The sequence below is a fragment of the Rhinoderma darwinii genome, chromosome 2 (assembly GCF_050947455.1).
Source record: "Rhinoderma darwinii isolate aRhiDar2 chromosome 2, aRhiDar2.hap1, whole genome shotgun sequence".
NCBI lineage: Eukaryota > Metazoa > Chordata > Amphibia > Anura > Rhinodermatidae > Rhinoderma > Rhinoderma darwinii.
In genome coordinates, this window is record NC_134688.1 from 12,540,008 (window position 1) to 12,565,178 (window position 25,171).

The 25,171-nt window shown below is 38.0% G+C and overlaps 1 protein-coding gene across 1 annotated transcript in view; it reads left to right on the plus strand.

Moving 5' to 3' along the window:
* Nucleotides 1–25,171, plus strand: part of MYO7A (myosin VIIA) — an 84,108-nt gene that overhangs the window by 53,673 nt on the left and 5,264 nt on the right. The window contains 5 exon segments of the mRNA XM_075851358.1: nt 2,444–2,597; nt 2,750–2,905; nt 5,702–5,807; nt 7,281–7,394; nt 8,001–8,088. Of these exon segments, the coding sequence (XP_075707473.1) occupies nt 2,444–2,597; nt 2,750–2,905; nt 5,702–5,807; nt 7,281–7,394; nt 8,001–8,088 (618 nt within the window).

A 25,171-nucleotide genomic window follows, 5' to 3' on the forward strand; every position in this document is an offset into this window, starting at 1 on the left:
TGTCCACTTATAAACTTGTAGCAGGGTCCGCAAATAAACACTGACACCACTTGAAGTTGTTTCTAATAAGTTTACTTAAAGAGGCTATCCCTATCTGCTATTGCATGTGATCGGCGCTGCAATGTAGATTACAGTAACGTTTTTATTTTTTAAAAACGAGCATTTTTGGCCAAGTTATGACCATTTTTGTATTTATGCAAATGAGGCTTGCAAAAGTCCAACTGGGCGTGTTTAAAAGTAAAAGTCCAACTGGGCGTGTATTATGTGCGTACATCGGGGTGTGTATTATGTGCGGACATCGGGGTGTGTATTATGTGCGGACATCGGGGCGTTTTTACTTCTTTTACTAGCTGGGCGCTCTGATGAGAAGTATCATCCACTTCTCTTCAGAACGCCCAGCTTCTGGCAGTGCAGACACAGCGTGTTCGAGAGATCACGCTGTGACGTCACTCACTTCCTGCCCCAGGTCCTGCATCGTGTCGGACACATCGGCACCAGACGCTACAGTTGATTCTGCAGCAGCATCAGCATTTGTAGGTAAGTAGCTACATCGACTTACCTGCTAACGCCGATGCTGCTGCAGAATCAACTGTAGCCTCTGGTGCCGATGTGTCCTCGCTCGTCTGACACGATGCAGGACCTGTGAGTGACGACACAGCGTGATCTCTCGAGAACACGGCTGTGTCTGCACTGCCAGAAGCTGGGCGTTCTGAAGAGAAGTGGATGATACTTCTCATCAGAACGCCCAGCTAGTAAAAGTAGTAAACACGCCCCGATGTACGCACATAATACACGCCCCGATGTACGCACATAATACACGCCCAGTTGTACTTTTACTTTTAAACACGCCCACTTGGACTTTTGCAAGCCTCATTTGCATAACTACAAAAATGGTCATAACTTGGCCAAAAATGCTCGTTTTTAAAAAATAAAAACGTTACTGTAATCTCCATTGCAGCGCCGATCACATGCAATAGCAGATAGGGGCTGCAAAATCTGGTGACAGAGCCTCTTTAAGCCACTGGTCCTGCAGTGACACCTAGTGGCTGCTATAACATGGCAGGCATATACTAAATAACACAGAATGAAAGTACCAACCAACATGAAAGATGCACAGGGAAGACAGTTCAATTTAAACAGGGCAGTATCACCCCCTTACAAACTTATGTATCGGGGCTTCCCGACTCTCCCCCCACAGTAGGGAGAGAAGGATTGTGCAGTTCGATTTTAACAAGCCCCATTCATTTTATCTCAGGGGAGATAAGCCGCTGGCAGATTTCTCTGGCAGCGGCTTAATCCCCTCTCCCCATTCGGAAAATATGCACATTTTGCCGATCCTGCATGTGTATGTGGGATCGGGAGGAACAGCTATCTAATATGTATGACCAACCGTAGTACAACTCAGGCCTGAACTAATCTAGAGTTGGGGGGATGTCTAAAAATGGACATGTCCTTTGAAGGGGTGGGATTAAAGACGTATGTACCATACGGGCTCCATCGCAGCTGCTATTCCCCATGTAGCGTAAACGCTGCGGAATTTCCGCAACGGAATTCTGTGCGGAAATTCCGCAGCATTTACAGTAGCAGCAAAGTGGGTGGGATTTAGAAAATCTCATGCCCACGCTGCGGTAAAAAAACGCAGCATAAACGTTAATAAGTTGACCTGCGGTGCAGAATTTAATTCCATGTCAATTTATGCTGCATTTTTGTTGATTTTCCGTTGTAGGTTTTCCTCATGGAATTCAATGGAGATGCAAAACCTGCAACAGAAAGCCAAGTGTTGCGACTCTTGTGGCGTAATCGCGGCGATTATGCCGCAAAAATCGCAACTCCGGAAAAAAAAAAAATCATACTTAGCCAGAACGTCCTCCTTCTTCCTGCAGTTCAGCCTCCTAGGATGATGTTTCATCCCGTGTGACCGCTGCAGCCAATCACAGGCTGCAACATCACATGGCCTGCAACGTCATCATAGGAGGCCGGAGCGGACATCAATGGAGGGGGTAAGTATGTGGTTTTTTTTTTTACACCGTGGAAATTACGTCCGAAAAACTGCACCGTAATGCGGTGAGATTTTTTGGGATGGAAGGTGCTTGATTTTTACGCAGCGTATCCAACCCGTGGGAACCCGGCCTAAGCGAGGGATTTAGTCCTGGTGGGTCTTCTCTGGTGGCGAGAACCTGTTAAAGACTCCATTGTTACCAATTAAGACGGTGGAAAAGTGGCCCAAGGGTCATTGGAAGGTCCCTTGTCCTAGGTGGCAAAACCCAACACCATAATCAGGGGGGCCCCATTTTGATCTTTGCTCTGGGCCCCCCTCTCTTCTGTGAACACAACGGGGCAGACTTATTCTACTTAGACCGGGAAGCTGTTAAAACCGAGGGTGTGGGTTTGATAGATAGTCTACCTCTACTACTACTGATATCCCTTGACTTGTGCCGTGCACCTATGTTGAAGTATATGGGTGACTACCCGTCCAAACGTATGCGCTCAGTCAACGAGCTGACAGATCAAATCTTTGAAGGTGCCTTAAAAGCGGAACCCCTGAAGGACGAGATCTACTGTCAGATACTCAAGCAGCTGACGGACAACCACATCAAGTGAGTGTCTACAACCAGCGGATATAACGAAAAGTTCTGCAACTTTCTAATATACTTTGTCTTTTACTTTCCCACCATTTTCAACATCTCTGTTTGCTGTCAGTTGATGGGCACATTCATTGTTTACAAACTTGTTTAAATTTCTTTTTTAGGTACAGTGAAGAGAAGGGCTGGGAACTGCTGTGGTTGGCTACTGGCCTCTTTCCACCCAGCAATAGCCTACTACCTCATGTACAGAGGTTCATCCAGTCCCGGAAGCAGCACGTCCTGGCAGCAGACTGTATGCACCGGCTGCAGAGAGCTCTCCGGTAGGTGCCAGTGTCTTCTTATTCTGCGCAAGTATCTGGCAGAGGAAACCTGAATACTTGACCAGTCGTAATAACGGCATTAATTCATATACATTAAATGGAATCAAACTGGGGCTAACGGAACAAGAGAAGGACTTGGGTATTTTGGTAACAAATAAGAAAGCAGCAGCACTCAATGTCAGGCAGCAGCTGCAAAAGCAAATCGGATTTGAACTGGAGAGGGTTCAAAGGCGGGCGACGAGATTATTAAATGTGATGGGAGGTGTCGCTTACAATGAAAGGCTAGAAAAATTGGGCTTGTTCAGCTTGGGAAAAAGACGTCTTAGAGGTGATCTTATTAAGGGTATGTTCAAACACAAACTCAAGAACGTCTGAAAATACGGAGCTGGTTTCAAGGGAAAACAGCTCCTGATTTTCAGACGTTTTTTAAGCCACTCGCGATTTTCACAGCGTTTTTTACAGCTGTTTTTGGAGCTTTTTTCAATAGAGTCAATGAAAAACAGCTCCAAAAACGGAGGCCGTTCTTTGGGCATTTACGGCCAATACAGAGAACTAGCACATGATCTGTTCTTTCCAAGGACTCTACTAAGGACCAGGGGACATTCATTGCTTGCGGAAGAAAGACGTTTCAGACATCAATATAGGAGAAGGGATCTTTACAGTAAGGGCTCGTCCACACACTGCAGAATTGCTGCGTTTTTTTTCCGGACGGAAAAACGCAGCAGAATACGGTAGCAGCATAGTAGACATTTAACTAATCTCATCCACGCGCTGCGTAAAATTTCTGAGCTGAAATTGACCTGCGGTGCGTATTTTTCGGACATGTCAATTCCTGCTGCGGAAAGTGGACAGAATTGCTGCGATTTTCTGAGGAGACGTCTTCATCTCCCAGCGTTGGGAAAAACGCAGCAATTTACTCACCATTTTCTGTCGGAAAAACCGCAGGGCATGGTGCGTTTTTGCCTTTGACTTTCAACGGAATTGCTGCAGAAATTGTCTGCAACAATTCCGTTGTGTGTGAACAAGCACTTAAAGTGGTCAAGCTATGGAACGCTCGACCACAAGAGGTAGTGATGGCGGAAACGATGTCCGCATTTAAAGAAAGGCGAGATGCCTATGTATTTACGGATTGCATTGAGGGTTATAATTAATCAAGCAATGAATGATGGGTAATTTATTGACAAAGGTTGAACCGGATGGACCGGTGTCTTTTTTCACCCTATGTAACTATGTATATCCAGCTATTAACTTGTAATCTGTAAGGAAATGTTCACACAGGGCGGATACGCTGCATAAAAGTACGCAACGTCCCGTCCTGGTCGCCACAGGGAAATCCGGCTGAAAAAAACGCACCAAATTGTGGTGCAGTTTTTCTATCCGGAATGTCCGCTGCGGAGAACGGCACACTAAAGAACAAAAAGTTTCATATGTTCCCGTACCCTTGGTGAGGCGTCCCTCTGCCGTCCTGCAGCCCAGCCTACTGAGACTACGTTATATCCCATGTGACCACTGCGGCCTGTGATTGGCTGCTGCGGTCACATGGGATGAAACGTCATCCGAAGAGGCCGGGCTGGCTGAAGCAGCACAGGATTCTGGGAAAGTATAAGATTTTTTTTTTTTCTGAGTTACAATCTTTGCTGCGGAATCGAAGGTCTGCAATTATTCACTGGTTTTACTTCCCAGTGAATTCAATGGGGAAAACCCGGAACTAAAAAGCAGCGATTACGCAAATACAATTGACACGCTGCGGATTAAAAAAAAATAAACGCACCGCAGGTTAATTTCAGAGTTTTTTTCCGCTTATCAAATCTCACCCCCTCTGCTGCCACTCTTATGCTGCATATTTTTTGCAACAAAATCCATTTGGCCTAAAGCTGCAGGACCTGACACCTCACTGCTGCCCCCTGCAGGATCAGGGTCTACAGGGAATGGTCTACAGTCACTGTACATTACTCTACATTACTCCATAATCCTTACTAGTCCCATAATAAACGACATTAATTCACAGTCCGTTATAGTTTCTAAGCAATGCTTTTAGGGGTGTCTGTCAGCACAAGTGACAAACTTCAAAGTTCTAAATGCAGCTCTGGATGTGACTGGAGGATAAAACATTATATATCAACAGTAAAAGTCAAACAAAGAAGCGTTGGGGGGGTTTCTGGTTTTCATGTCAATGGTTTTATGTTTAATGAAGAGTTCTGCAACTCTCTAATATACGTTGTGTTTCAAGTCTTCACCAGCTTCAAGATCTCGGCTTGCTTTCAGTGAATGAATCACAAAAATGGGATCAAATTGATTTAAAATCACCGAAAAATGCCATATTTACTGATACAGGGGCAGGTTTAGACACCACTGCCCAGCAGGATGCAGACAAGCCACAATGTTAAATGGAGGAGGTAGCACAGGTGTGAAATACGGATTTACAAGGGTCGGGGTGGGGGGGGGGGCTGTCTAGGATTATAATTGCACACAGATAAGGCTTCTATAAAGGTGCCAGCTACTTGGTCACATGTTTTCTTGCTTTCAGTGAATAGGTACATTTCTGTTTACAGCCAGTGTCTTAAAACCTGTGCATAACTAATACTTCTTACAGCTGAGATACATTGTAACAAACCCTCAACTGTGAGAAGTCTTAGGTCTGTACAAGTTTTCAGCCCCTAAACAAGAATGCTCACACTCACTGGCAGCAAGCAGAGGTCTTGAAAATGGAGAACCATTATAATATGTACATTTTCCAGCGACCTATATCTAACTTACAGAATCCTGCTTGTTCTTTTTGCTTCTTTTTTTTTTTAGGAACGGCTCCAGAAAGTATCCACCACATTTGGTTGAAGTAGAAGCCATTCAACATAAAACGACACAAATATTCCACAAAGTGTACTTCCCCGATGACACAGATGAGGTGAGAGAAGGGTGAAAATAAATGGAGTAAAAGCATGAAAATACATAAATAAAAGTGAATAAACCCAGCGCTACTATTGACCCGAACGATATATAAGGCGCCGAGTGCATCGGTAGATATCTCCGATATCCAAGAAAAAATCCAGGGATCTAATGGGCCCAGCACTCAGATAAGGATCTTCTTTATACCCCTAAGGCCGGGTTCCCACGTAGCGTAAACGTTTTAGTTGATTTTCCATCTGGGGTTTTCCCCATTGAATTCAATGAGGATTCAAAACCCGCAACAGAAAGCCAAGTGTTGCGACTTTTGTGGTGTTTTCGCATCGATTGCGCCGCAAAAATCGCAACTGCAGAACAATAAAAATAAACATACTTACCCTGAAGTCTCTGTTTCTTCGTCCAGTCCATCCTCTTGGGATGACGTTGCATCCCATGTGACCGCTGCAGCCAATCACAGGCTGCAGCAGTCACATGGGCTGCAGCGTCATCCAGGGATGCCTGACCGGACTGCACAGGAGGGACGCGTCGCCATAACAACGGCCTAGGTAAGTATGAGCGTTTTTTACCAGTGCGGTTTTTCGGGTGGACTGTACTTCGGGTTCCAGGTTGGATACGCTGCGCGTTTTTTACCGGTGCGGTTTTTCGGGTGGACTGTACTGCGGGTTCCAGATTGGATACGCTGCGCAGTTTTTACGCAGCGTATCCGTCTCGTGGGAACGTGGCCTAAGGGTATGTTCACACAGAGGAAAATCCCAGCGCAAAAATTCCACCTCCTATTCATTTCAATGGGAGTCGGATGCTTCTTCTTGCCTCTAGCTAGCTGGAAAAAAGAAGCGTCCTGCTTGATCTTCGGGCGGAAATTGCCCGAACCTCTCATTGTTGTCAGTGGGAGGAATCTTCCTGCCGTTGGCAGGAATAGTTCCTTGGCGGTACCCACGACGCAAAATCTGGCATGTGAACTAACCCTAAATTGTCTGCAATGGAACGTTTGGGTCAATTATTGTTGGAGGCTACAAGCCTAGACGTCATGACTTGCCAATTGTTGTGACGGTTATCTCTCCAGCCATCCAATTATTGGAGCATCTAGGGCCGACAGTAAAAAGTGCACAGTGCTAGACTAGTAGTAGTCGCCCAGACTATGAGGGTTTATGGACGTAAACCAGTCTGTAGGCAGTTTACAAAGACCAACATGTAGCCAACCAGAACAATCTCAAACAAAGCAAGAAATATTGGTGTGAAATGCGTCAGTATATGGAATGAAGCCGATCCATGTGATTGTAGAAAAATCTGTGTCGGTCAAGTTCCTCCACCTCTGTCTAGGACAAACCGGAGCAGCATCTTCCCGTGTACTACAAAGCTTCACTGTATGGCGGGATTGATATTGGAATCCGCCGGGTTTTCTTTCCCGGCTTTGTAGATAGAATATTATCCCAAAGTGTCACCGTGGACGTTCATACCGCTTCTTCTCTTTCAGGCGTTTGAAGTGGAGTCAAGCACCAAAGCCAAGGATTTCTGCCAAGATATTGCTAACCGGCTGCTTCTAAAATCCTCAGAAGGCTTCAGTCTGTTTGTGAAGATATCCGATAAGGTAAGACTGGAGGGGGGATGGGGCATATGAAATGAGGTTATGTGAGTCTGTCAACTCTGTGGCTGGGAAGGTCGACAAATTGAGGATAAAATGAGTGTCACCAGGGAAGATCCTTTTAAATGAGGACATCAATAAAGCGGAACTAATGGGAGGAATTGCATGTTTAGCGATATCTTTATTTTAAAGCTCTTGAACTAAGTCTTTTGGAGGCCGCTGCGACTTCCACAATTTTATGCTAATAAATAAAGAACTGTTGGAGGGTTTATAACTCGTATTATTAATACTATGGAAAGCTTTGCTGGTATTGTTAACCAAACCAACAACAAAAAGTAGCAGTACCAGTTTTGGACACAAGTGGCAATAAAGAGCCGTTAAATGTAAGTCATTTGTACATTATATCGGGCAGTAATCACATATACCACAGTCTTCTTAATTTATACATGGTTTTAAAATGTGATTTACGCTATAATGTCAATGGTAACCGTAAAATCACACTTCTAAAAACCTATTATTAATCTAAGTGATAGGTCCGGATTTTATTTACTCTTCCTATCAGTTAAAGAATCTTTTTTTTTTTTTAAATACATATAAATTTATTTTTTGCAGGTAATAAGTGTCCCAGAAGGAGACTTTTTCTTTGATTTCGTCCGACATCTGACAGACTGGATAAAGAAAGCCAGACCTTCCAAGGATGGTAAGAAGTAACCTGAGGTGATGTACAAAAATGTATTATAGTGCTCGTAGTATTTTTATGTAATATTGCCAGCTACCTACAGAACTGTAACTACTATAATACTGCTCCTATATACAAGACTATAACTACTATAATACTGCCCCTATATACAAGAATATAACTACTATAATACTGCCCCTATGTACAAGAATATAACGACTATATTACTGCCCCTATGTACAAGACTATAACTACTATAATACTGCCCCTATATACAAGAATATAACTACTATAATACTGCTCTATATACAAGAATATAACTACTATAATACTGCTCCCTGTATACAAGACTATAACTACTGTAATACTGCACCTATGTACAAAAATATAACTACTATAATACTGCTCCTATATACAAGAATATAACTACTATAATACTGCTCTATACACAAGAATAGAACTACTATAATACTGCCTCCTATATACAAGAATATAACTACTGTAATACTGCCCATATATGCAAGAATATAACTACTATAATACTGTTCCTATATACAATAATATAACTACTATAATACTGCTCCTATATACAAGAATATAACTACTATAATACTGCCCCTATATACAAGAATATAACTACTATAATACTGCCTCCTATATACAAGAATATAACTACTGTAATACTGCCCATATATGCAAGAATATAACTACTATAATACTGTTCCTATATACAATAATATAACTACTATAATACTGCTCCTATATACAAGAACATAACTACTATAATACTGCCCCTATATACAAGAATATAACTACTATAATACTGCTCCTATATACAAGAATATAACTACTATAATACTGCTCCCTATATACAAGAATATAACTACTATAATACTGCCCCTATATACAAGAATATAACTACTATAATACTGCCCCTATATACAAGAATATAACTACTATAATACTGTTCCTATATATAATATAACTACTATAATACTGCTCCTATATACAAGAATATAACTACTATAATACTGCCCCTATATACAAGAATATAACTACTATAATACTGCTCCTATATACAAGAATATAACTACTATAATACTGCCCCTATGTACAAGAATAAAACTACTATAATACTGCCCCTATATACAAGAATATAACTACTATAATACTGCTCCTATATACAAGAATATAACTACTATAATACTGCCCCCTATATACAAGAATATAACTACTATAATACTGCCCCCTATATACAAGAATATAACTACTATAATACTGCCCCCTATATACAAGAATATAACTATTATAATACTGACTCCATATATACAAGAATATAACCACTATAATACTGCCCCCTATATACAAGAATATAACTACTATAATACTGCCTCCTATATACAAGAATATAACTACTATAATACTGCCCCCTATATACAAGAATATAACTACTATAATACTGCCCCCTATATACAAGAATATAACTACTATAATACTGCCCCTTGTATACAAGAATATAACTACTATAATACTGCCCCTATATACAAGAACATAACTACTATAATACTGCCCCTATATACAAGAATATAACTAGTATAATACTGCTCCTATATACAAGAATATAACTAGTATAATACTGCTCCTATATACAAGAATATAACTACTATAATACTGCTCCCTATATACAAGAATATAACTACTATAATACTGCCCCTATATACAAAAATATAACTACTATAATACTGCCCCTATATACAAGATTATAACTACTATAATACTGCCCCCTGTATACAAGAATATAACTACTATAATACTGTTCCTATATACAGGAATTTAACTACTATAAGGGCATGACCACACGTGGCGGATTTCGTCCGCAACTGTCCGCATCAATGCCGCACAGAATCTGCGTTGCAGATTCTGCTGCGGATCTGCACAAAATGTGCAGTAAATTGATGCGGACTAGCTGCTGCGGACTGCGGGAAAAGTGCTTCCCTTCTCCCTATCAGTGCAGGATAGAGAGAAGGGACAGCACTTTCCCTAGTGAAAGTAAACGAATTTCATACTTACCGGCCGTTGTCTTGGTGACGCGTCCCTCTTTCGGCATCCAGCCCGACCTCCCTGGATGACGCGCCAGTCCATGTGACCGCTGCAGCCTGTGCTTGGCCTGTGATTGGCTGCAGCCGTCACTTAGACTGAAACGTCATCCTGGGAGGCCGGACTGGAGACAGAAGCAGGGAGTTCTCGGTAAGTATGAACTTATTTTTTTACAGGTTGCTGTATATTGTGATCGGTAGTCACTGTCCCGGGTGCAGAAACAGTTACTGCCGATGGCTTAACTCTTTCAGCACCCTGGACAGTGACTATTTACTGACGTCTCCTAGCAACGCTCCCGTCATTACGGGAGCCCCATTGACTTCCTCAGTCTGGCTGTAGACCTAGAAATACATAGGTCCAGCCAGAATGAAGAAATGTCATGGCAAAAAAGCAAGACGCATCCGCAGCACACATAACATGTGCATGACAGCTGCGGACTTCATTGCGGAACTTAGAATCTCCATTGAAGTCAATGGAGAAATTCCGCCATGAGTCCGCCACTGCTCCGCAACAGACAGAGCATGCTGCGGACACCAAATTCCGCTCCGCAGCCTATGCTCCGCAGCGGAATGTTACGCATCGTCTAAACGAACACTTCTAAATAGAAGTGGAAGTCAATGCAGAAACGGCTCCGCTGCGGATTAACGCTGCGGAGTGTCCGCAGCGGAATTTAAGTGAAATTCCGCCACGTGTGAACCCAGCCTAATACTGCCCCTATATACAAGAATATAACTACTATAATACTGCTCCTATATACAATAATATAACTACTATAATACTGCTCCTATATACAAGAATATAACTACTATAATGCTGCTCCTATATACAAGAATATAACCACTATAATACTGCCCCCATATACAGGAATATAACTACGATAATATGTCTCCTATATACAAGAATATAACTACTATAATACTGCCCCTATATACAGGAATATAACTTCTATAATACTGCCTCTATATACAAGAATATAACTACTATAATACTGCTCCTATATACAAGAATATAACTACTATAATACTGCTCTATATACAAGAATATAACTACTATAATACTGCCTCCTATATACAAGAATATAACTACTGTAATACTGCCCATATATGCAAGAATATAACTACTATAATACTGTTCCTATATACAATAATATAACTACTATAATACTGCTCCTATATACAAGAATATAACTACTATAATACTGCCCCTATATACAAGAATATAACTACTATAATACTGCCTCCTATATACAAGAATATAACTACTGTAATACTGCCCATATATGCAAGAATATAACTACTATAATACTGTTCCTATATACAATAATATAACTACTATAATACTGCCCCTATATACAAGAATATAACTAGTATAATACTGCTCCTATATACAAGAATATAACTACTATAATACTGCTCCTATATACAAGAATATAACTACTATAATACTGCCTCCTATATACAAGAATATAACTACTATAATACTGCCCCCTATATACAAGAATATAACTACTATAATACTGCCCCCTATATACAAGAATATAACTACTATAATACTGCCCCTTGTATACAAGAATATAACTACTATAATACTGCCCCTATATACAAGAACATAACTACTATAATACTGCCCCTATATACAAGAATATAACTAGTATAATACTGCTCCTATATACAAGAATATAACTACTATAATACTGCTCCCTATATACAAGAATATAACTACTATAATACTGCCCCTATATACAAGATTATAACTACTATAATACTGCCCCCTGTATACAAGAATATAACTACTATAATACTGTTCCTATATACAGGAATATAACTACTATAATACTGCCCCTATATACAAGAATATAACTACTATAATACTGCTCCTATATACACAATAATATAACTACTATAATACTGCTCCTATATACAAGAATATAACTACTATAATGCTGCTCCTATATACAAGAATATAACCACTATAATACTGCCCCCATATACAGGAATATAACTACGATAATATGTCTCCTATATACAAGAATATAACTACTATAATACTGCCCCTATATACAGGAATATAACTTCTATAATACTGCCTCTATATACAAGAATATAACTACTATAATACTGCTCCTATATACAAGAATATAACTACTATAATACTGCTCTATATACAAGAATATAACTACTATAATACTGCCTCCTATATACAAGAATATAACTACTGTAATACTGCCCATATATGCAAGAATATAACTACTATAATACTGTTCCTATATACAATAATATAACTACTATAATACTGCTCCTATATACAAGAATATAACTACTATAATACTGCCCCTATATACAAGAATATAACTACTATAATACTGCCTCCTATATACAAGAATATAACTACTGTAATACTGCCCATATATGCAAGAATATAACTACTATAATACTGTTCCTATATACAATAATATAACTACTATAATACTGCCCCTATATACAAGAATATAACTAGTATAATACTGCTCCTATATACAAGAATATAACTACTATAATACTGCTCCTATATACAAGAATATAACTACTATAATACTGCCTCCTATATACAAGAATATAACTACTATAATACTGCCCCCTATATACAAGAATATAACTACTATAATACTGCCCCCTATATACAAGAATATAACTACTATAATACTGCCCCTTGTATACAAGAATATAACTACTATAATACTGCCCCTATATACAAGAACATAACTACTATAATACTGCCCCTATATACAAGAATATAACTAGTATAATACTGCTCCTATATACAAGAATATAACTACTATAATACTGCTCCCTATATACAAGAATATAACTACTATAATACTGCCCCTATATACAAGATTATAACTACTATAATACTGCCCCCTGTATACAAGAATATAACTACTATAATACTGTTCCTATATACAGGAATATAACTACTATAATACTGCCCCTATATACAAGAATATAACTACTATAATACTGCTCCTATATACAATAATATAACTACTATAATACTGCTCCTATATACAAGAATATAACTACTATAATGCTGCTCCTATATACAAGAATATAACCACTATAATACTGCCCCCATATACAGGAATATAACTACGATAATATGTCTCCTATATACAAGAATATAACTACTATAATACTGCCCCTATATACAGGAATATAACTTCTATAATACTGCCTCTATATACAAGAATATAACTACTATAATACTGCTCCTATATACAAGAATATAACTACTATAATACTGCTCTATATACAAGAATATAACTACTATAATACTGCCTCCTATATACAAGAATATAACTACTGTAATACTGCCCATATATGCAAGAATATAACTACTATAATACTGTTCCTATATACAATAATATAACTACTATAATACTGCTCCTATATACAAGAATATAACTACTATAATACTGCCCCTATATACAAGAATATAACTACTATAATACTGCCTCCTATATACAAGAATATAACTACTGTAATACTGCCCATATATGAAAGAATATAACTACTATAATACTGTTCCTATATACAATAATATAACTACTATAATACTGCTCCTATATACAAGAACATAACTACTATAATACTGCCCCTATATACAAGAATATAACTACTATAATACTGCTCCTATATACAAGAATATAACTACTATAATACTGCTCCCTATATACAAGAATATAACTACTATAATACTGCCCCTATATACAAGAATATAACTACTATAATACTGCCCCTATATACAAGAATATAACTACTATAATACTGTTCCTATATATAATATAACTACTATAATACTGCTCCTATATACAAGAATATAACTACTATAATACTGCCCCTATATACAAGAATATAACTACTATAATACTGCTCCTATATACAAGAATATAACTACTATAATACAGCCCCCTATATACAAGAATAAAACTACTATAATACTGCTCCTATATACAAGAATATAACTACTATAATACTGCCCCCTATATACAAGAATATAACTACTATAATACTGCCCCCTATATACAAGAATATAACTACTATAATACTGCCCCCTATATACAAGAATATAACTACTATAATACTGCCCCCTATATACAAGAATATAACTATTATAATACTGACTCCATATATACAAGAATATAACCTCTATAATACTGCCCCCTATATACAAGAATATAACTACTATAATACTGCCTCCTATATACAAGAATATAACTACTATAATACTGCCCCCTATATACAAGAATATAACTACTATAATACTGCCCCCTATATGGCTGGGTTCACACGTGGCGGAATTTCACTTAAATTCCGCTGCGGACACTCCGCAGCGTTAATCCGCAGCGGAGCCGTTTGTCCATTGACTTACACTTTAATTTAGCAGTGTTCGTTTAGACGAGGCGTAAAATTCCGCTGCGGAGCATAGGCTGCGGAGCGGAATTTGGTGTCCGCAGCATGCTCTGTCTGTTGCGGAGCAGTGGTGGACTCATGGCGGAATTTCTCCATTGACTTCAATGGAGATTCTAATTTCCGCAATGAAGTCCGCAGCTGTCATGCACATGTTATGTGTGCTGCGGATCCGTCTTGCTTTTTTAACTTGACATTTCTTCATTCTGGCTGGACCTATGTATTTCTAGGTCTACAGCCAGACTGAGGAAGTCAATGGGGCTCCCGTAATGACGGGAGCGTTGCTAGGAGACGTCAGTAAATAGTCACTGTCCAGGGTGCTGAAAGAGTTAAGCGATCGGCAGTAACTGTTTCTGCACCCGGGACAGTGACTACCGATCCCAATATACATCTATCTGTAAAAAAAAAAATGAAGTTCATACTTACCGAGAACTCCCTGCTTCTGTCTCCAGTCCGGCCTCCCAGGATGACGTTTCAGTCTAAGTGACGGCTGCAGCCAATCACAGGCTAATAACAGGCTGCAGCGGTCACATGGACTGCCGCGTCATCCAGGGAGGTCGGGCTGGATGCCGAAGGAGGGACGCGTCACCAAGACAACGGGCGGTAAGTATGAATTTCTTTGACTTTCACAAGGGAAAGTGCTGTCCCTTCTCTCTATCCTGCACTGATAGGGAGAAGGGAAGTACTTTTACCGCAGTCCGCAGCAGCTAGTCCGCATCAATTTACTGCACATTTTGTGCAGATCCGCAGCAGAATCTGCAACGCAGATTCTGTGCGGCATTGATGCGGACAGTTGCGGAGGAAATCCGCCACGTGTGGTCATGCCCTATACAAGAATAGAACTACTATAATACTGCCCCTTATATACAAGACTATAACTACTATAATACTGCCCCTATATACAAGAACATAACTACTATAATACTGCCCCTATATACAAGAATATAACTAGTATAATACTGCTCCTATATACAAGAATATAACTACTATAATACTGCTCCCTATATACAAGAATATAACTACTATAATACTGCCCCTATATACAAAAATATAACTACTATAATACTGCCCCTATATACAAGAACATAACTACTATAATACTGCCCCTATATACAAGAATATAACTAGTATAATACTGCTCCTATATACAAGAATATAACTACTATAATACTGCTCCCTATATACAAGAATATAACTACTATAATACTGCCCCTATATACAAGAATATAACTACTATAATACTGCCTCCTATATACAAGAATATAACTACTATAATACTGCCCCTATGTACAAGAATATAACTACTATACTACTGCTTCCTATGTACAATAATATAACTACTATAATACTACCCCTATATAAAAGAATATAACTACTATAATACTGCCCCCCTAGATACAAGAGTATAACTACTATAATACTGCTCCCTATATACAAGAATATAACTACTATAATACTGCTCCCTATATACAAGAATATAACTACTATAATACTGCCCCTATATACAAGAATATAACTACTATAATACTGCCCCTATATACAAGAATATAACTACTATAATACTGCTCCTATATACAAGAATATAACTACTATAATACTGCCTCCTATATACAAGAATATAACTACTATAATACTGCCCCTTATATACAAGAATATAACTACTATAATACTGCTCCTATATACAATAATATAACTACTATAATACTGCCCCTATATACAAGAATATAACTACTATAATACTGCTCCTATATAAAAGAATATAACTACTATAATACTGCTCCTATATACAATAATATAACTACTATAATACTGCCCCTATATACAAGAATATAACTACTATAATACTGCTCCCTATATACAAGAATATAACTACTATAATACTGCCCCTATATACAAGAATATAACTACTATAATACTGCCCCTATATACAAGAATATAACTACTATAATGCTGCTCCTATATACAAGAATATAACTACTATAATACTGCTCCTATATACAAGAATATAACTACTATAATACTGCTCCCTATATACAAGAATATAACTACTATAATACTGCCCCTATATACAAGAATATAACTACTATAATACTGCCCCTTATATACAAGAATATAACTACTATAATACTGCTCCTATATACAAGAACATAACTACTATAATACTGCTCCTATATACAAGAATATAACTACTATAATACTTCTCCTATGTACAAGAATATAACTACTATACTACTGCCCCCCTAGATACAAGAGTATAACTACTATAATACTGCTCCCTATATACAAGAATATAACTACTATAATACTGCTCCCTATATACAAGAATATAACTACTATAATACTGCCCCTATATACAAGAATATAACTACTATAATACTGCTTCTATATACAAGAATATAACTACTATAATACTGCCTCCTATATACAAGAATATAACTACTATAATACTGCCCCTTATATACAAGAATATAACTACTATAATACTGCTCCTATATACAATAATATAACTACTATAATACTGCCCCTATATACAAGAATATAACTACTATAATACTGCTCCTATATACAAGAATATAACTACTATAATACTGCTCCTATATACAATAATATAACTACTATAATACTGCCCCTATATACAAGAATATAACTACTATAATACTGCTCCCTATATACAAGAATATAACTACTATAATACTGCCCCTATATACAAGAATATAACTACTATAATACTGCCTCCTATATACAAGAATATAACTACTATAATACTTCTCCTATGTACAAGAATATAACTACTATACTACTGCTTCCTATGTACAATAATATAACTACTATAATACTACCCCTATATAAAAGAATATAACTACTATAATACTGCCCCCCTAGATACAAGAGTATAACTACTATAATACTGCTCCCTATATACAAGAATATAACTACTATAATACTGCTCCCTATATACAAGAATATAACTACTATAATACTGCCCCTATATACAAGAATATAACTACTATAATACTGCCCCTATATACAAGAATATAACTACTATAATACTGCTCCTATATACAATAATATAACTACTTTAATACTGCCCCTATATACAAGAATATAACTACTATAATACTGCTCCCTATATACAAGAATATAACTACTATAATACTGCCCCTATATACAAGAATATAACTACTATAATACTGCCTCCTATATACAAGAATATAACTACTATAATACTTCTCCTATGTACAAGAATATAACTACTATACTACTGCTTCCTATGTACAATAATATAACTACTATAATACTACCCCTATATAAAAGAATATAACTACTATAATACTGCCCCCCTAGATACAAGAGTATAACTACTATAATACTGCTCCCTATATACAAGAATATAACTACTATAATACTGCTCCCTATATACAAGAATATAACTACTATAATACTGCCCCTATATACAAGAATATAACTACTATAATACTGCCCCTATATACAAGAATATAACTACTATAATACTGCTCCTATATACAAGAATATAACTACTATAATACTGCTCCTATATACAAGAATATAACTACTATAATACTGCCTCCTATATACAAGAATATAACTACTATAATACTGCCCCTTATATACAAGAATATAACTACTATAATACTGCTCCTATATACAATAATATAACTACTATAATACTGCCCCTATATACAAGAATATAACTACTATAATACTGCTCCTATATACAAGAATATAACTACTATAATACTGCTCCTATATACAATTATATAACTACTATAATACTGCTCCTATATACAATAATATAACTACTATAATACTGCCCCTATATACAAGAATATAACTACTAGAATACTGCCCCTATATACAAGAATATAACTACTATAATACTGCCCCTATATACAAGAATATAACTACTATAATACTGCTCCTATATACAAGAATATAACTACTATAATACTGCTCCCTATATACAAGAATATAACTACTATAATACTGCCCCTATATACAAGAATATAACTACTATAATACTGCTCCTATATACAAGAATATAACTACTATAATACTGCTCCCTATATACAAGAATATAACTACTATAATACTGCCCTTATATACAAGAATATAACTACTATAATACTGCCCCTTATATACAAGAATATAACTACTATAATACTGCTCCTATATACAAGAACATAACTACTATAATACTGCTCCTATATACAAGAATATAACTACTATAATACTTCTCCTATGTACAAGAATATAACTACTATACTACTGCCCCCCTAGAAACAAGAGTATAACTACTATAATACTGCTCCCTATATACAAGAATATAACTACTATAATACTGCTCCCTATATACAAGAATATAACTACTATAATACTGCCCCTATATACAAGAATATAACTACTATAATACTACCCCTATATACAAGAATATAACTACTATAATACTGCTCCCTATATACAAGAATATAACTACAATAATACTGCCCCTATATACAAGAATATAACTACTATAATACTTCTCCTATGTACAAGAATATAACTACTATAATACTGCCCCTATATACAAGAATATAACTACTATAAGGGCATGGCCACACGTGGCGGATTTCCTCCGCAACTGTCCGCATTAATGCCGCACAGAATCTGCGTTGCAGATTCTGCTGCGGATCTGCCCAAAATGTGCAGTAAATTGATGCGGACCAGCTCCTGCGGACTGCGGTAAAAGTGCTTCCCTTCTCCCTATCAGTGCAGGATAGAGAGAAGGGACAGCACTTTCCCTTGTGACAGTCAAAGAAATTCATACTTACCGGCCGTTGTCTTGGTGACGCGTCCCTCCTTCGGCATCCAGCCCGACCTCCCTGGATGACGCGGCAGTCCATGTGACCGCTGCAGCCTGTGCTTGGCCTGTGATTGGCTGCAGCCGTCACTTAGACTGAAACGTCATCCTGGGAGGCCGGACTGGAGACAGAAGCAGGGAGTTCTCGGTAAGTATGAACTTATATTTTTTTACAGGTTGCTGTATATTGGGATCGGTAGTCACTGTCCCGGGTGCAGAAACAGTTACTGCCGATCGCTTAACTCTTTCAGCACCCTGGACAGTGACTATTTACTGACGTCTCCTAGCAACGCTCCCGCCATTACGGGAGCCCCATTGACTTCCTCAGTCTGGCTGTAGTCCTAGAAATACATAGGTCCAGCCAGAATGAAGAAATGTCAAGTTAAAAAAGCAAAACGCATCCGCAGCACACATAACATGTGCATGACAGCTGCGGACTTCATTGCGGAAATTAGAATCTCCATTGAAGTCAATGGAGAAATTCCGCCATGAGTCCGCAACCAGTCTGCCACTGCTCCGCAACAGACAGAGCATGCTGCGGACACCAAATTCCGCTCCGCAGCCTATGCTCCGCAGCGGAATTTTACGCATCGTCTAAACGAACACTGCTAAATTAAAGTGGAAGTCAATGGAGAAACGGCTCCGCTGCGGATTAACGCTGCGGAGTGTCCGCAGCGGAATTTAAGTGAAATTCCGCCACGTGTGAACCCAGCCTAATACTGCTCCTATATACAAGAATATAACTACTATAATACTGCCCCTATGTACAAGAATATAACTACTATAATACTGCCTCCCATATACAAGAATATAACTACTATAATACTGCCTCCCATATACAAGAATATAACTACTATAATACTGCCCCTATATACAAGAATATAACTACTATAATACTGCCCCCTATATACAAGAATATAACTACTATAATACTGCCCCCTATATACAAGAATATAACTACTATAATACTGCCCCCTATATACAAGAATATAACTACTATAATACTGCTCCTATATACAAGAATATAACTACTATAATACTGCTCCTATATACAAGAATATAACTACTATAATACTGCTCCTATATACAATAATATAACTGCTATAATACTGCCCCTATATACAAGAATATAACTACTATAATACTGCTCCTATATACAAGAATATAACTACTATAATACTGCTCCTATATACAATAATATAACTACTATAATACTGCCCCCTATATACAAGAATATAACTACTATAATACTGCCCCTATATACAAGAATATAACTACTATAATACTGCTCCTATGTACAAGACTATTACTATAATACTGCCTCCTATATTCAAGAATAGAACTACTATAATACTTCTCATATGTACAAGAATAGAGCTACTATACTACTGCTCCCTATGTACAAGAATATAACTTCTATAATACTACCCCTATATACAAGAATATAACTACTATAATACTGCTCCCTATATACAAGAATATAACTACAATAATACTGCCCCTATATACAAGAATATAACTACTATACTACTGCCCCTATATACAATAATATAACTACTATAATACTGCTCCTATATACAAGAATATAACTTCTATAATACTACCCCTATATACAAGAATATAACTACTATAATGCTGCTCCTATATACAAGAATATAACTACTATAATACTTCTCCTATGTACAAGAATATAACTACTATAATACTGCCCCTATATACAAGAATATAACTACTATAATACTGCTCCCTATATACAAGAATATAACTACTATAATACTGCCCCTCTATACAAGAATATAACTACTATAATACTGCTCCTATGTACAAGAATATAACTACTATAATACTGCCCCTATATACAAGAATAGAACTACTATAATACTGCCCCCTATATACAAGAATATAACTACTATAATACTGCCCCTATATACAAGAATATAACTACTATAATACTGCCCCCTATATACAAGAATATAACTACTATAATACTGCTCCTATATACAAGAATATAACTACTATAATACTTCTCCTATGTACAAGAATATAACTACTATAATACTGCCCCTATATACAAGAATATAACTACTATAATACTGCTCCCTATATACAAGAATATAACTACTATAATACTGCCCCTCTATACAAGAATATAACTACTATAATACTGCTCCTATGTACAAGAATATAACTACTATAATACTGCCCCCTATATACAAGAATATAACTACTATAATACTGCCCCCTATATACAAGAATATAACTACTATAATACTGCTCCTATATACAAGAATATAACTACTATAATACTGCTCCTATATACAATAATATAACTACTATAATACTGCCCCTATATACAAGAATATAACTACTATAATACTGCCCCTATATACAAGAATATAACTACTATAATACTGCTTCTATATACAATAATATAACTACTATAATACTGCTCCCTATATACAAGAATATAACTACTATAATACTGTCCCCTATATTCAAGAATATAACTACTATAATACTGCCCCCTATATACAAGAATATAACTACTATAATACTGCTCCCTATATACAAGAATATAACTACTATAATACTGCTCCCTATATACAAGAATATAACTACTATAATACTGCTCCTATGTACAAGAATATAACTACTATAATACTGCTCCTATGTACAAGAATATAACTACTATACTACTGCTTCCTATGTACAAGAATATAACTACTATAATACTGCCCCCTATATACAAGAATATAACTACTATAATACTGCTCCCTATATACAAGAATATAACTACTATAATACTGCCCCTATATACAAGAATATAACTACTATAATACTGCCCCTATATACAAGAATATAACTACTATAATACTGCTCCCTTTATACAAGAATATAACTACTATATTACTGCTCCTATATACAGGAATATAACTACTATAATACTGCTCCCTATATACAAGAATATAACTACTATAATACTGCTCCTATGTACAAGAATATAACTACTATAATACTGCTTCCTATGTACAAGAATATAACTACTATAATACTGCTCCCTATATACAAGAATATAACTACTATAATACTGCCTCCTATATACAAGACTATAACTACTATAATACTGCCCCCTATATACAAGAATATAACTACTATAATACTGCCTCCTATATACAAGACTATAACTACTATAATACTGCCCCCTATATACAAGAATATAACTACTATAATACTGCTCCTATATACAAGAATATAACTACTATAATACTGCCCCTATATACAATAATATAACTACTATAATACTGCTCCTATATACAAGAATATAACTACTATAATACTGCTCCCTATATACAAGAATATAACTACTATAATTATCTTTTTTATTTGAAAACTTGCAACAAAATATTACAATACCTTTGCAATATACTCATAACAGATAAAGAAAATAAACGTATGATATTATTCTAGACAGTATTACAGGAAAGTTCTTCTTTATTGGTGCCCGGGCAGCATCGCGCACACCACAGAGGGTACACGGTCACCACATTTATGACATATAGTGAACCTCTATGATATAAACGGAGTTCGGGCTAGAAGTCTCCATACAGCAGCTGAGAGTTTCACTGTCCCACTAGATGTGGTGACTGCAGGGACACAGCAGGGACATTACTCTGTAGATAAGTCTCTTGTATAAAGATGTCATTGGTTTTGTCGTCAGACAGACGCTGGAATATCGCCTGCCGCCTGCTCCTATTCTTCACACTGTTCACATTAATAGGAGGTGATTTTCAGCCTCATCCGGGTTACATGTCTTTCCTACATTTTTTCCGTCTTCCACTGCTATGTCCTGTAACACCCCATCTTTTGGTGGACATTGGGGGGTCAGCATCTTCATCCTGAGGTTCGTCATCTGGGTTGTGTGAGGAGACTTGCTCCATCTCTGCTTCTTCTTCCTGGTCATCTTCTCCCAGCACACAGTAACGTCCCCCAGTTATCGCCAGCACTGGAGACTCCGGTGATTTCTTTGCAGTAGTGATTTTTTTCCTAGTAGAATTATCTGTTTTACTTCTCCTTTTAACCGTCTGAAATCCCTCCTCATCGATACTGGTCGCTGCGGCTGGATCAGCTGGTTCCTTACTGGTCGCTGCGGCTAGATCTGCTGGTTTTTTACTGTTCACTGCAGCTGGATCAGCTGGTTCTTTACTGGTCGCTGCGGCTGGATCAGCTGGTTCCTTACTGGTCGCTGCGGCTAGATCTGCTGGTTTTTTACTGTTCACTGCAGCTGGATCAGCTGGCTCCTTACTGTTCACTGCGGCTGGCCCAGCTGGTTTTTTACTGGTCGCTGCGGCTGGATCAGCTGGTTCCTTACTGGTCGCTGCGGCTGGATCAGCTGGTTCTTTACTGGTTGCTGCGGCTGGCCCAGCTGTTTCCTTACTGGTCGCTGCGGCTGGATCAGCTGGTTCCTTACTGGTGTTGGGCAGATGTTTAGATGTTTTGGTGACAGAGTGACTGGATATTTCGCTTTTAGCATGGCCTCTATTCTCAGTGGCTGGTGATACTTGTGCAGCATCCACAGATGGGACATTCGTCTCTGGAGCAGGGTTTCTGGTACTTTGGCTCACATCATCGTTGGGACTTCCAGGTTCTGGGGTTGTATCTACAAATATGGAGACATCCTCCTGGTCTTCCTCCATGGCTTCTTTAAAGGTCTCCTCCTTATTATGTTCTGCATGCGGACACTCCCGGAATGTATGTCCAGGTCCTAAGCACAGGTTACAGATGACAGGTCCTGTACAATAGTCCTTCACATGCCCAAACTGACCACATAGTGAGCACTTAATACGGGAACAGTTGAATGCCAGGTGTCTGCCCCCACATCTATGGCACAGTCGCGGTTGACCAGGGTAGTAACATACGCCCCTCTCCGAGCCCAGGTAGAAGGAGTCCGGCAGATGTCTGGTCACTCCATTCTCCTGAACCAGCTGGATCTTGACAGAATATCCTCCATTCCAGATCTCCTCCTCATCATAGATCTTTGTTGGCAGTCTCTTCACCTCACAATATCTGCTCAACCAGTGCTGCAAATCTGCCAGAGCCACCACCTCAGACTGGAACAGGACGGTGGCGGTGACTACCTGGGGTTTAGTCAGCTGGATGACATGTAGATGCTCCCACATCGCGTGCTCCTTTGTATCGTTATAAATATTCCAGAATAAGTCTAGACTATATTGCAGCTTGAAACTGATGTCATAATTCCTGCTGGAGGGAACGTGGATCAGAGCGAACACCTCAGAAGCTTTAAACTTCATAAACTCCTTCAACAAAACTTTCCCAATGTAGAGTCTGGAGGGGAGGTTTTCCTCTGGTCCTGAGTACCTGATTCTGACCGCGTTCCTCCTCTGAGGTGTGGGGTTAGTCGGTCTTGTGACGCTGGAGAACAGTCTCCTGTACTGAGGTCTGTCAGCAGGTGGGTCAGGACTGGACCTCTCCTCAGCTGATTGTACTGCAGATCCTCCGGTGTCTGCTCCTGATCGCTGTGTAACCTGTACTCCATTCACGGACACTGCGGACGGCTGAACCTCCAGAACAGGGTCTGCAATGTCCGCCTCAGCCTGTGCCGCTGGTTCATCAGATATCAGACTGTCAATCACCGCGCTGAGCGAGGTCTCACTTATAATATCAGGACATGAGGCACTTTCTT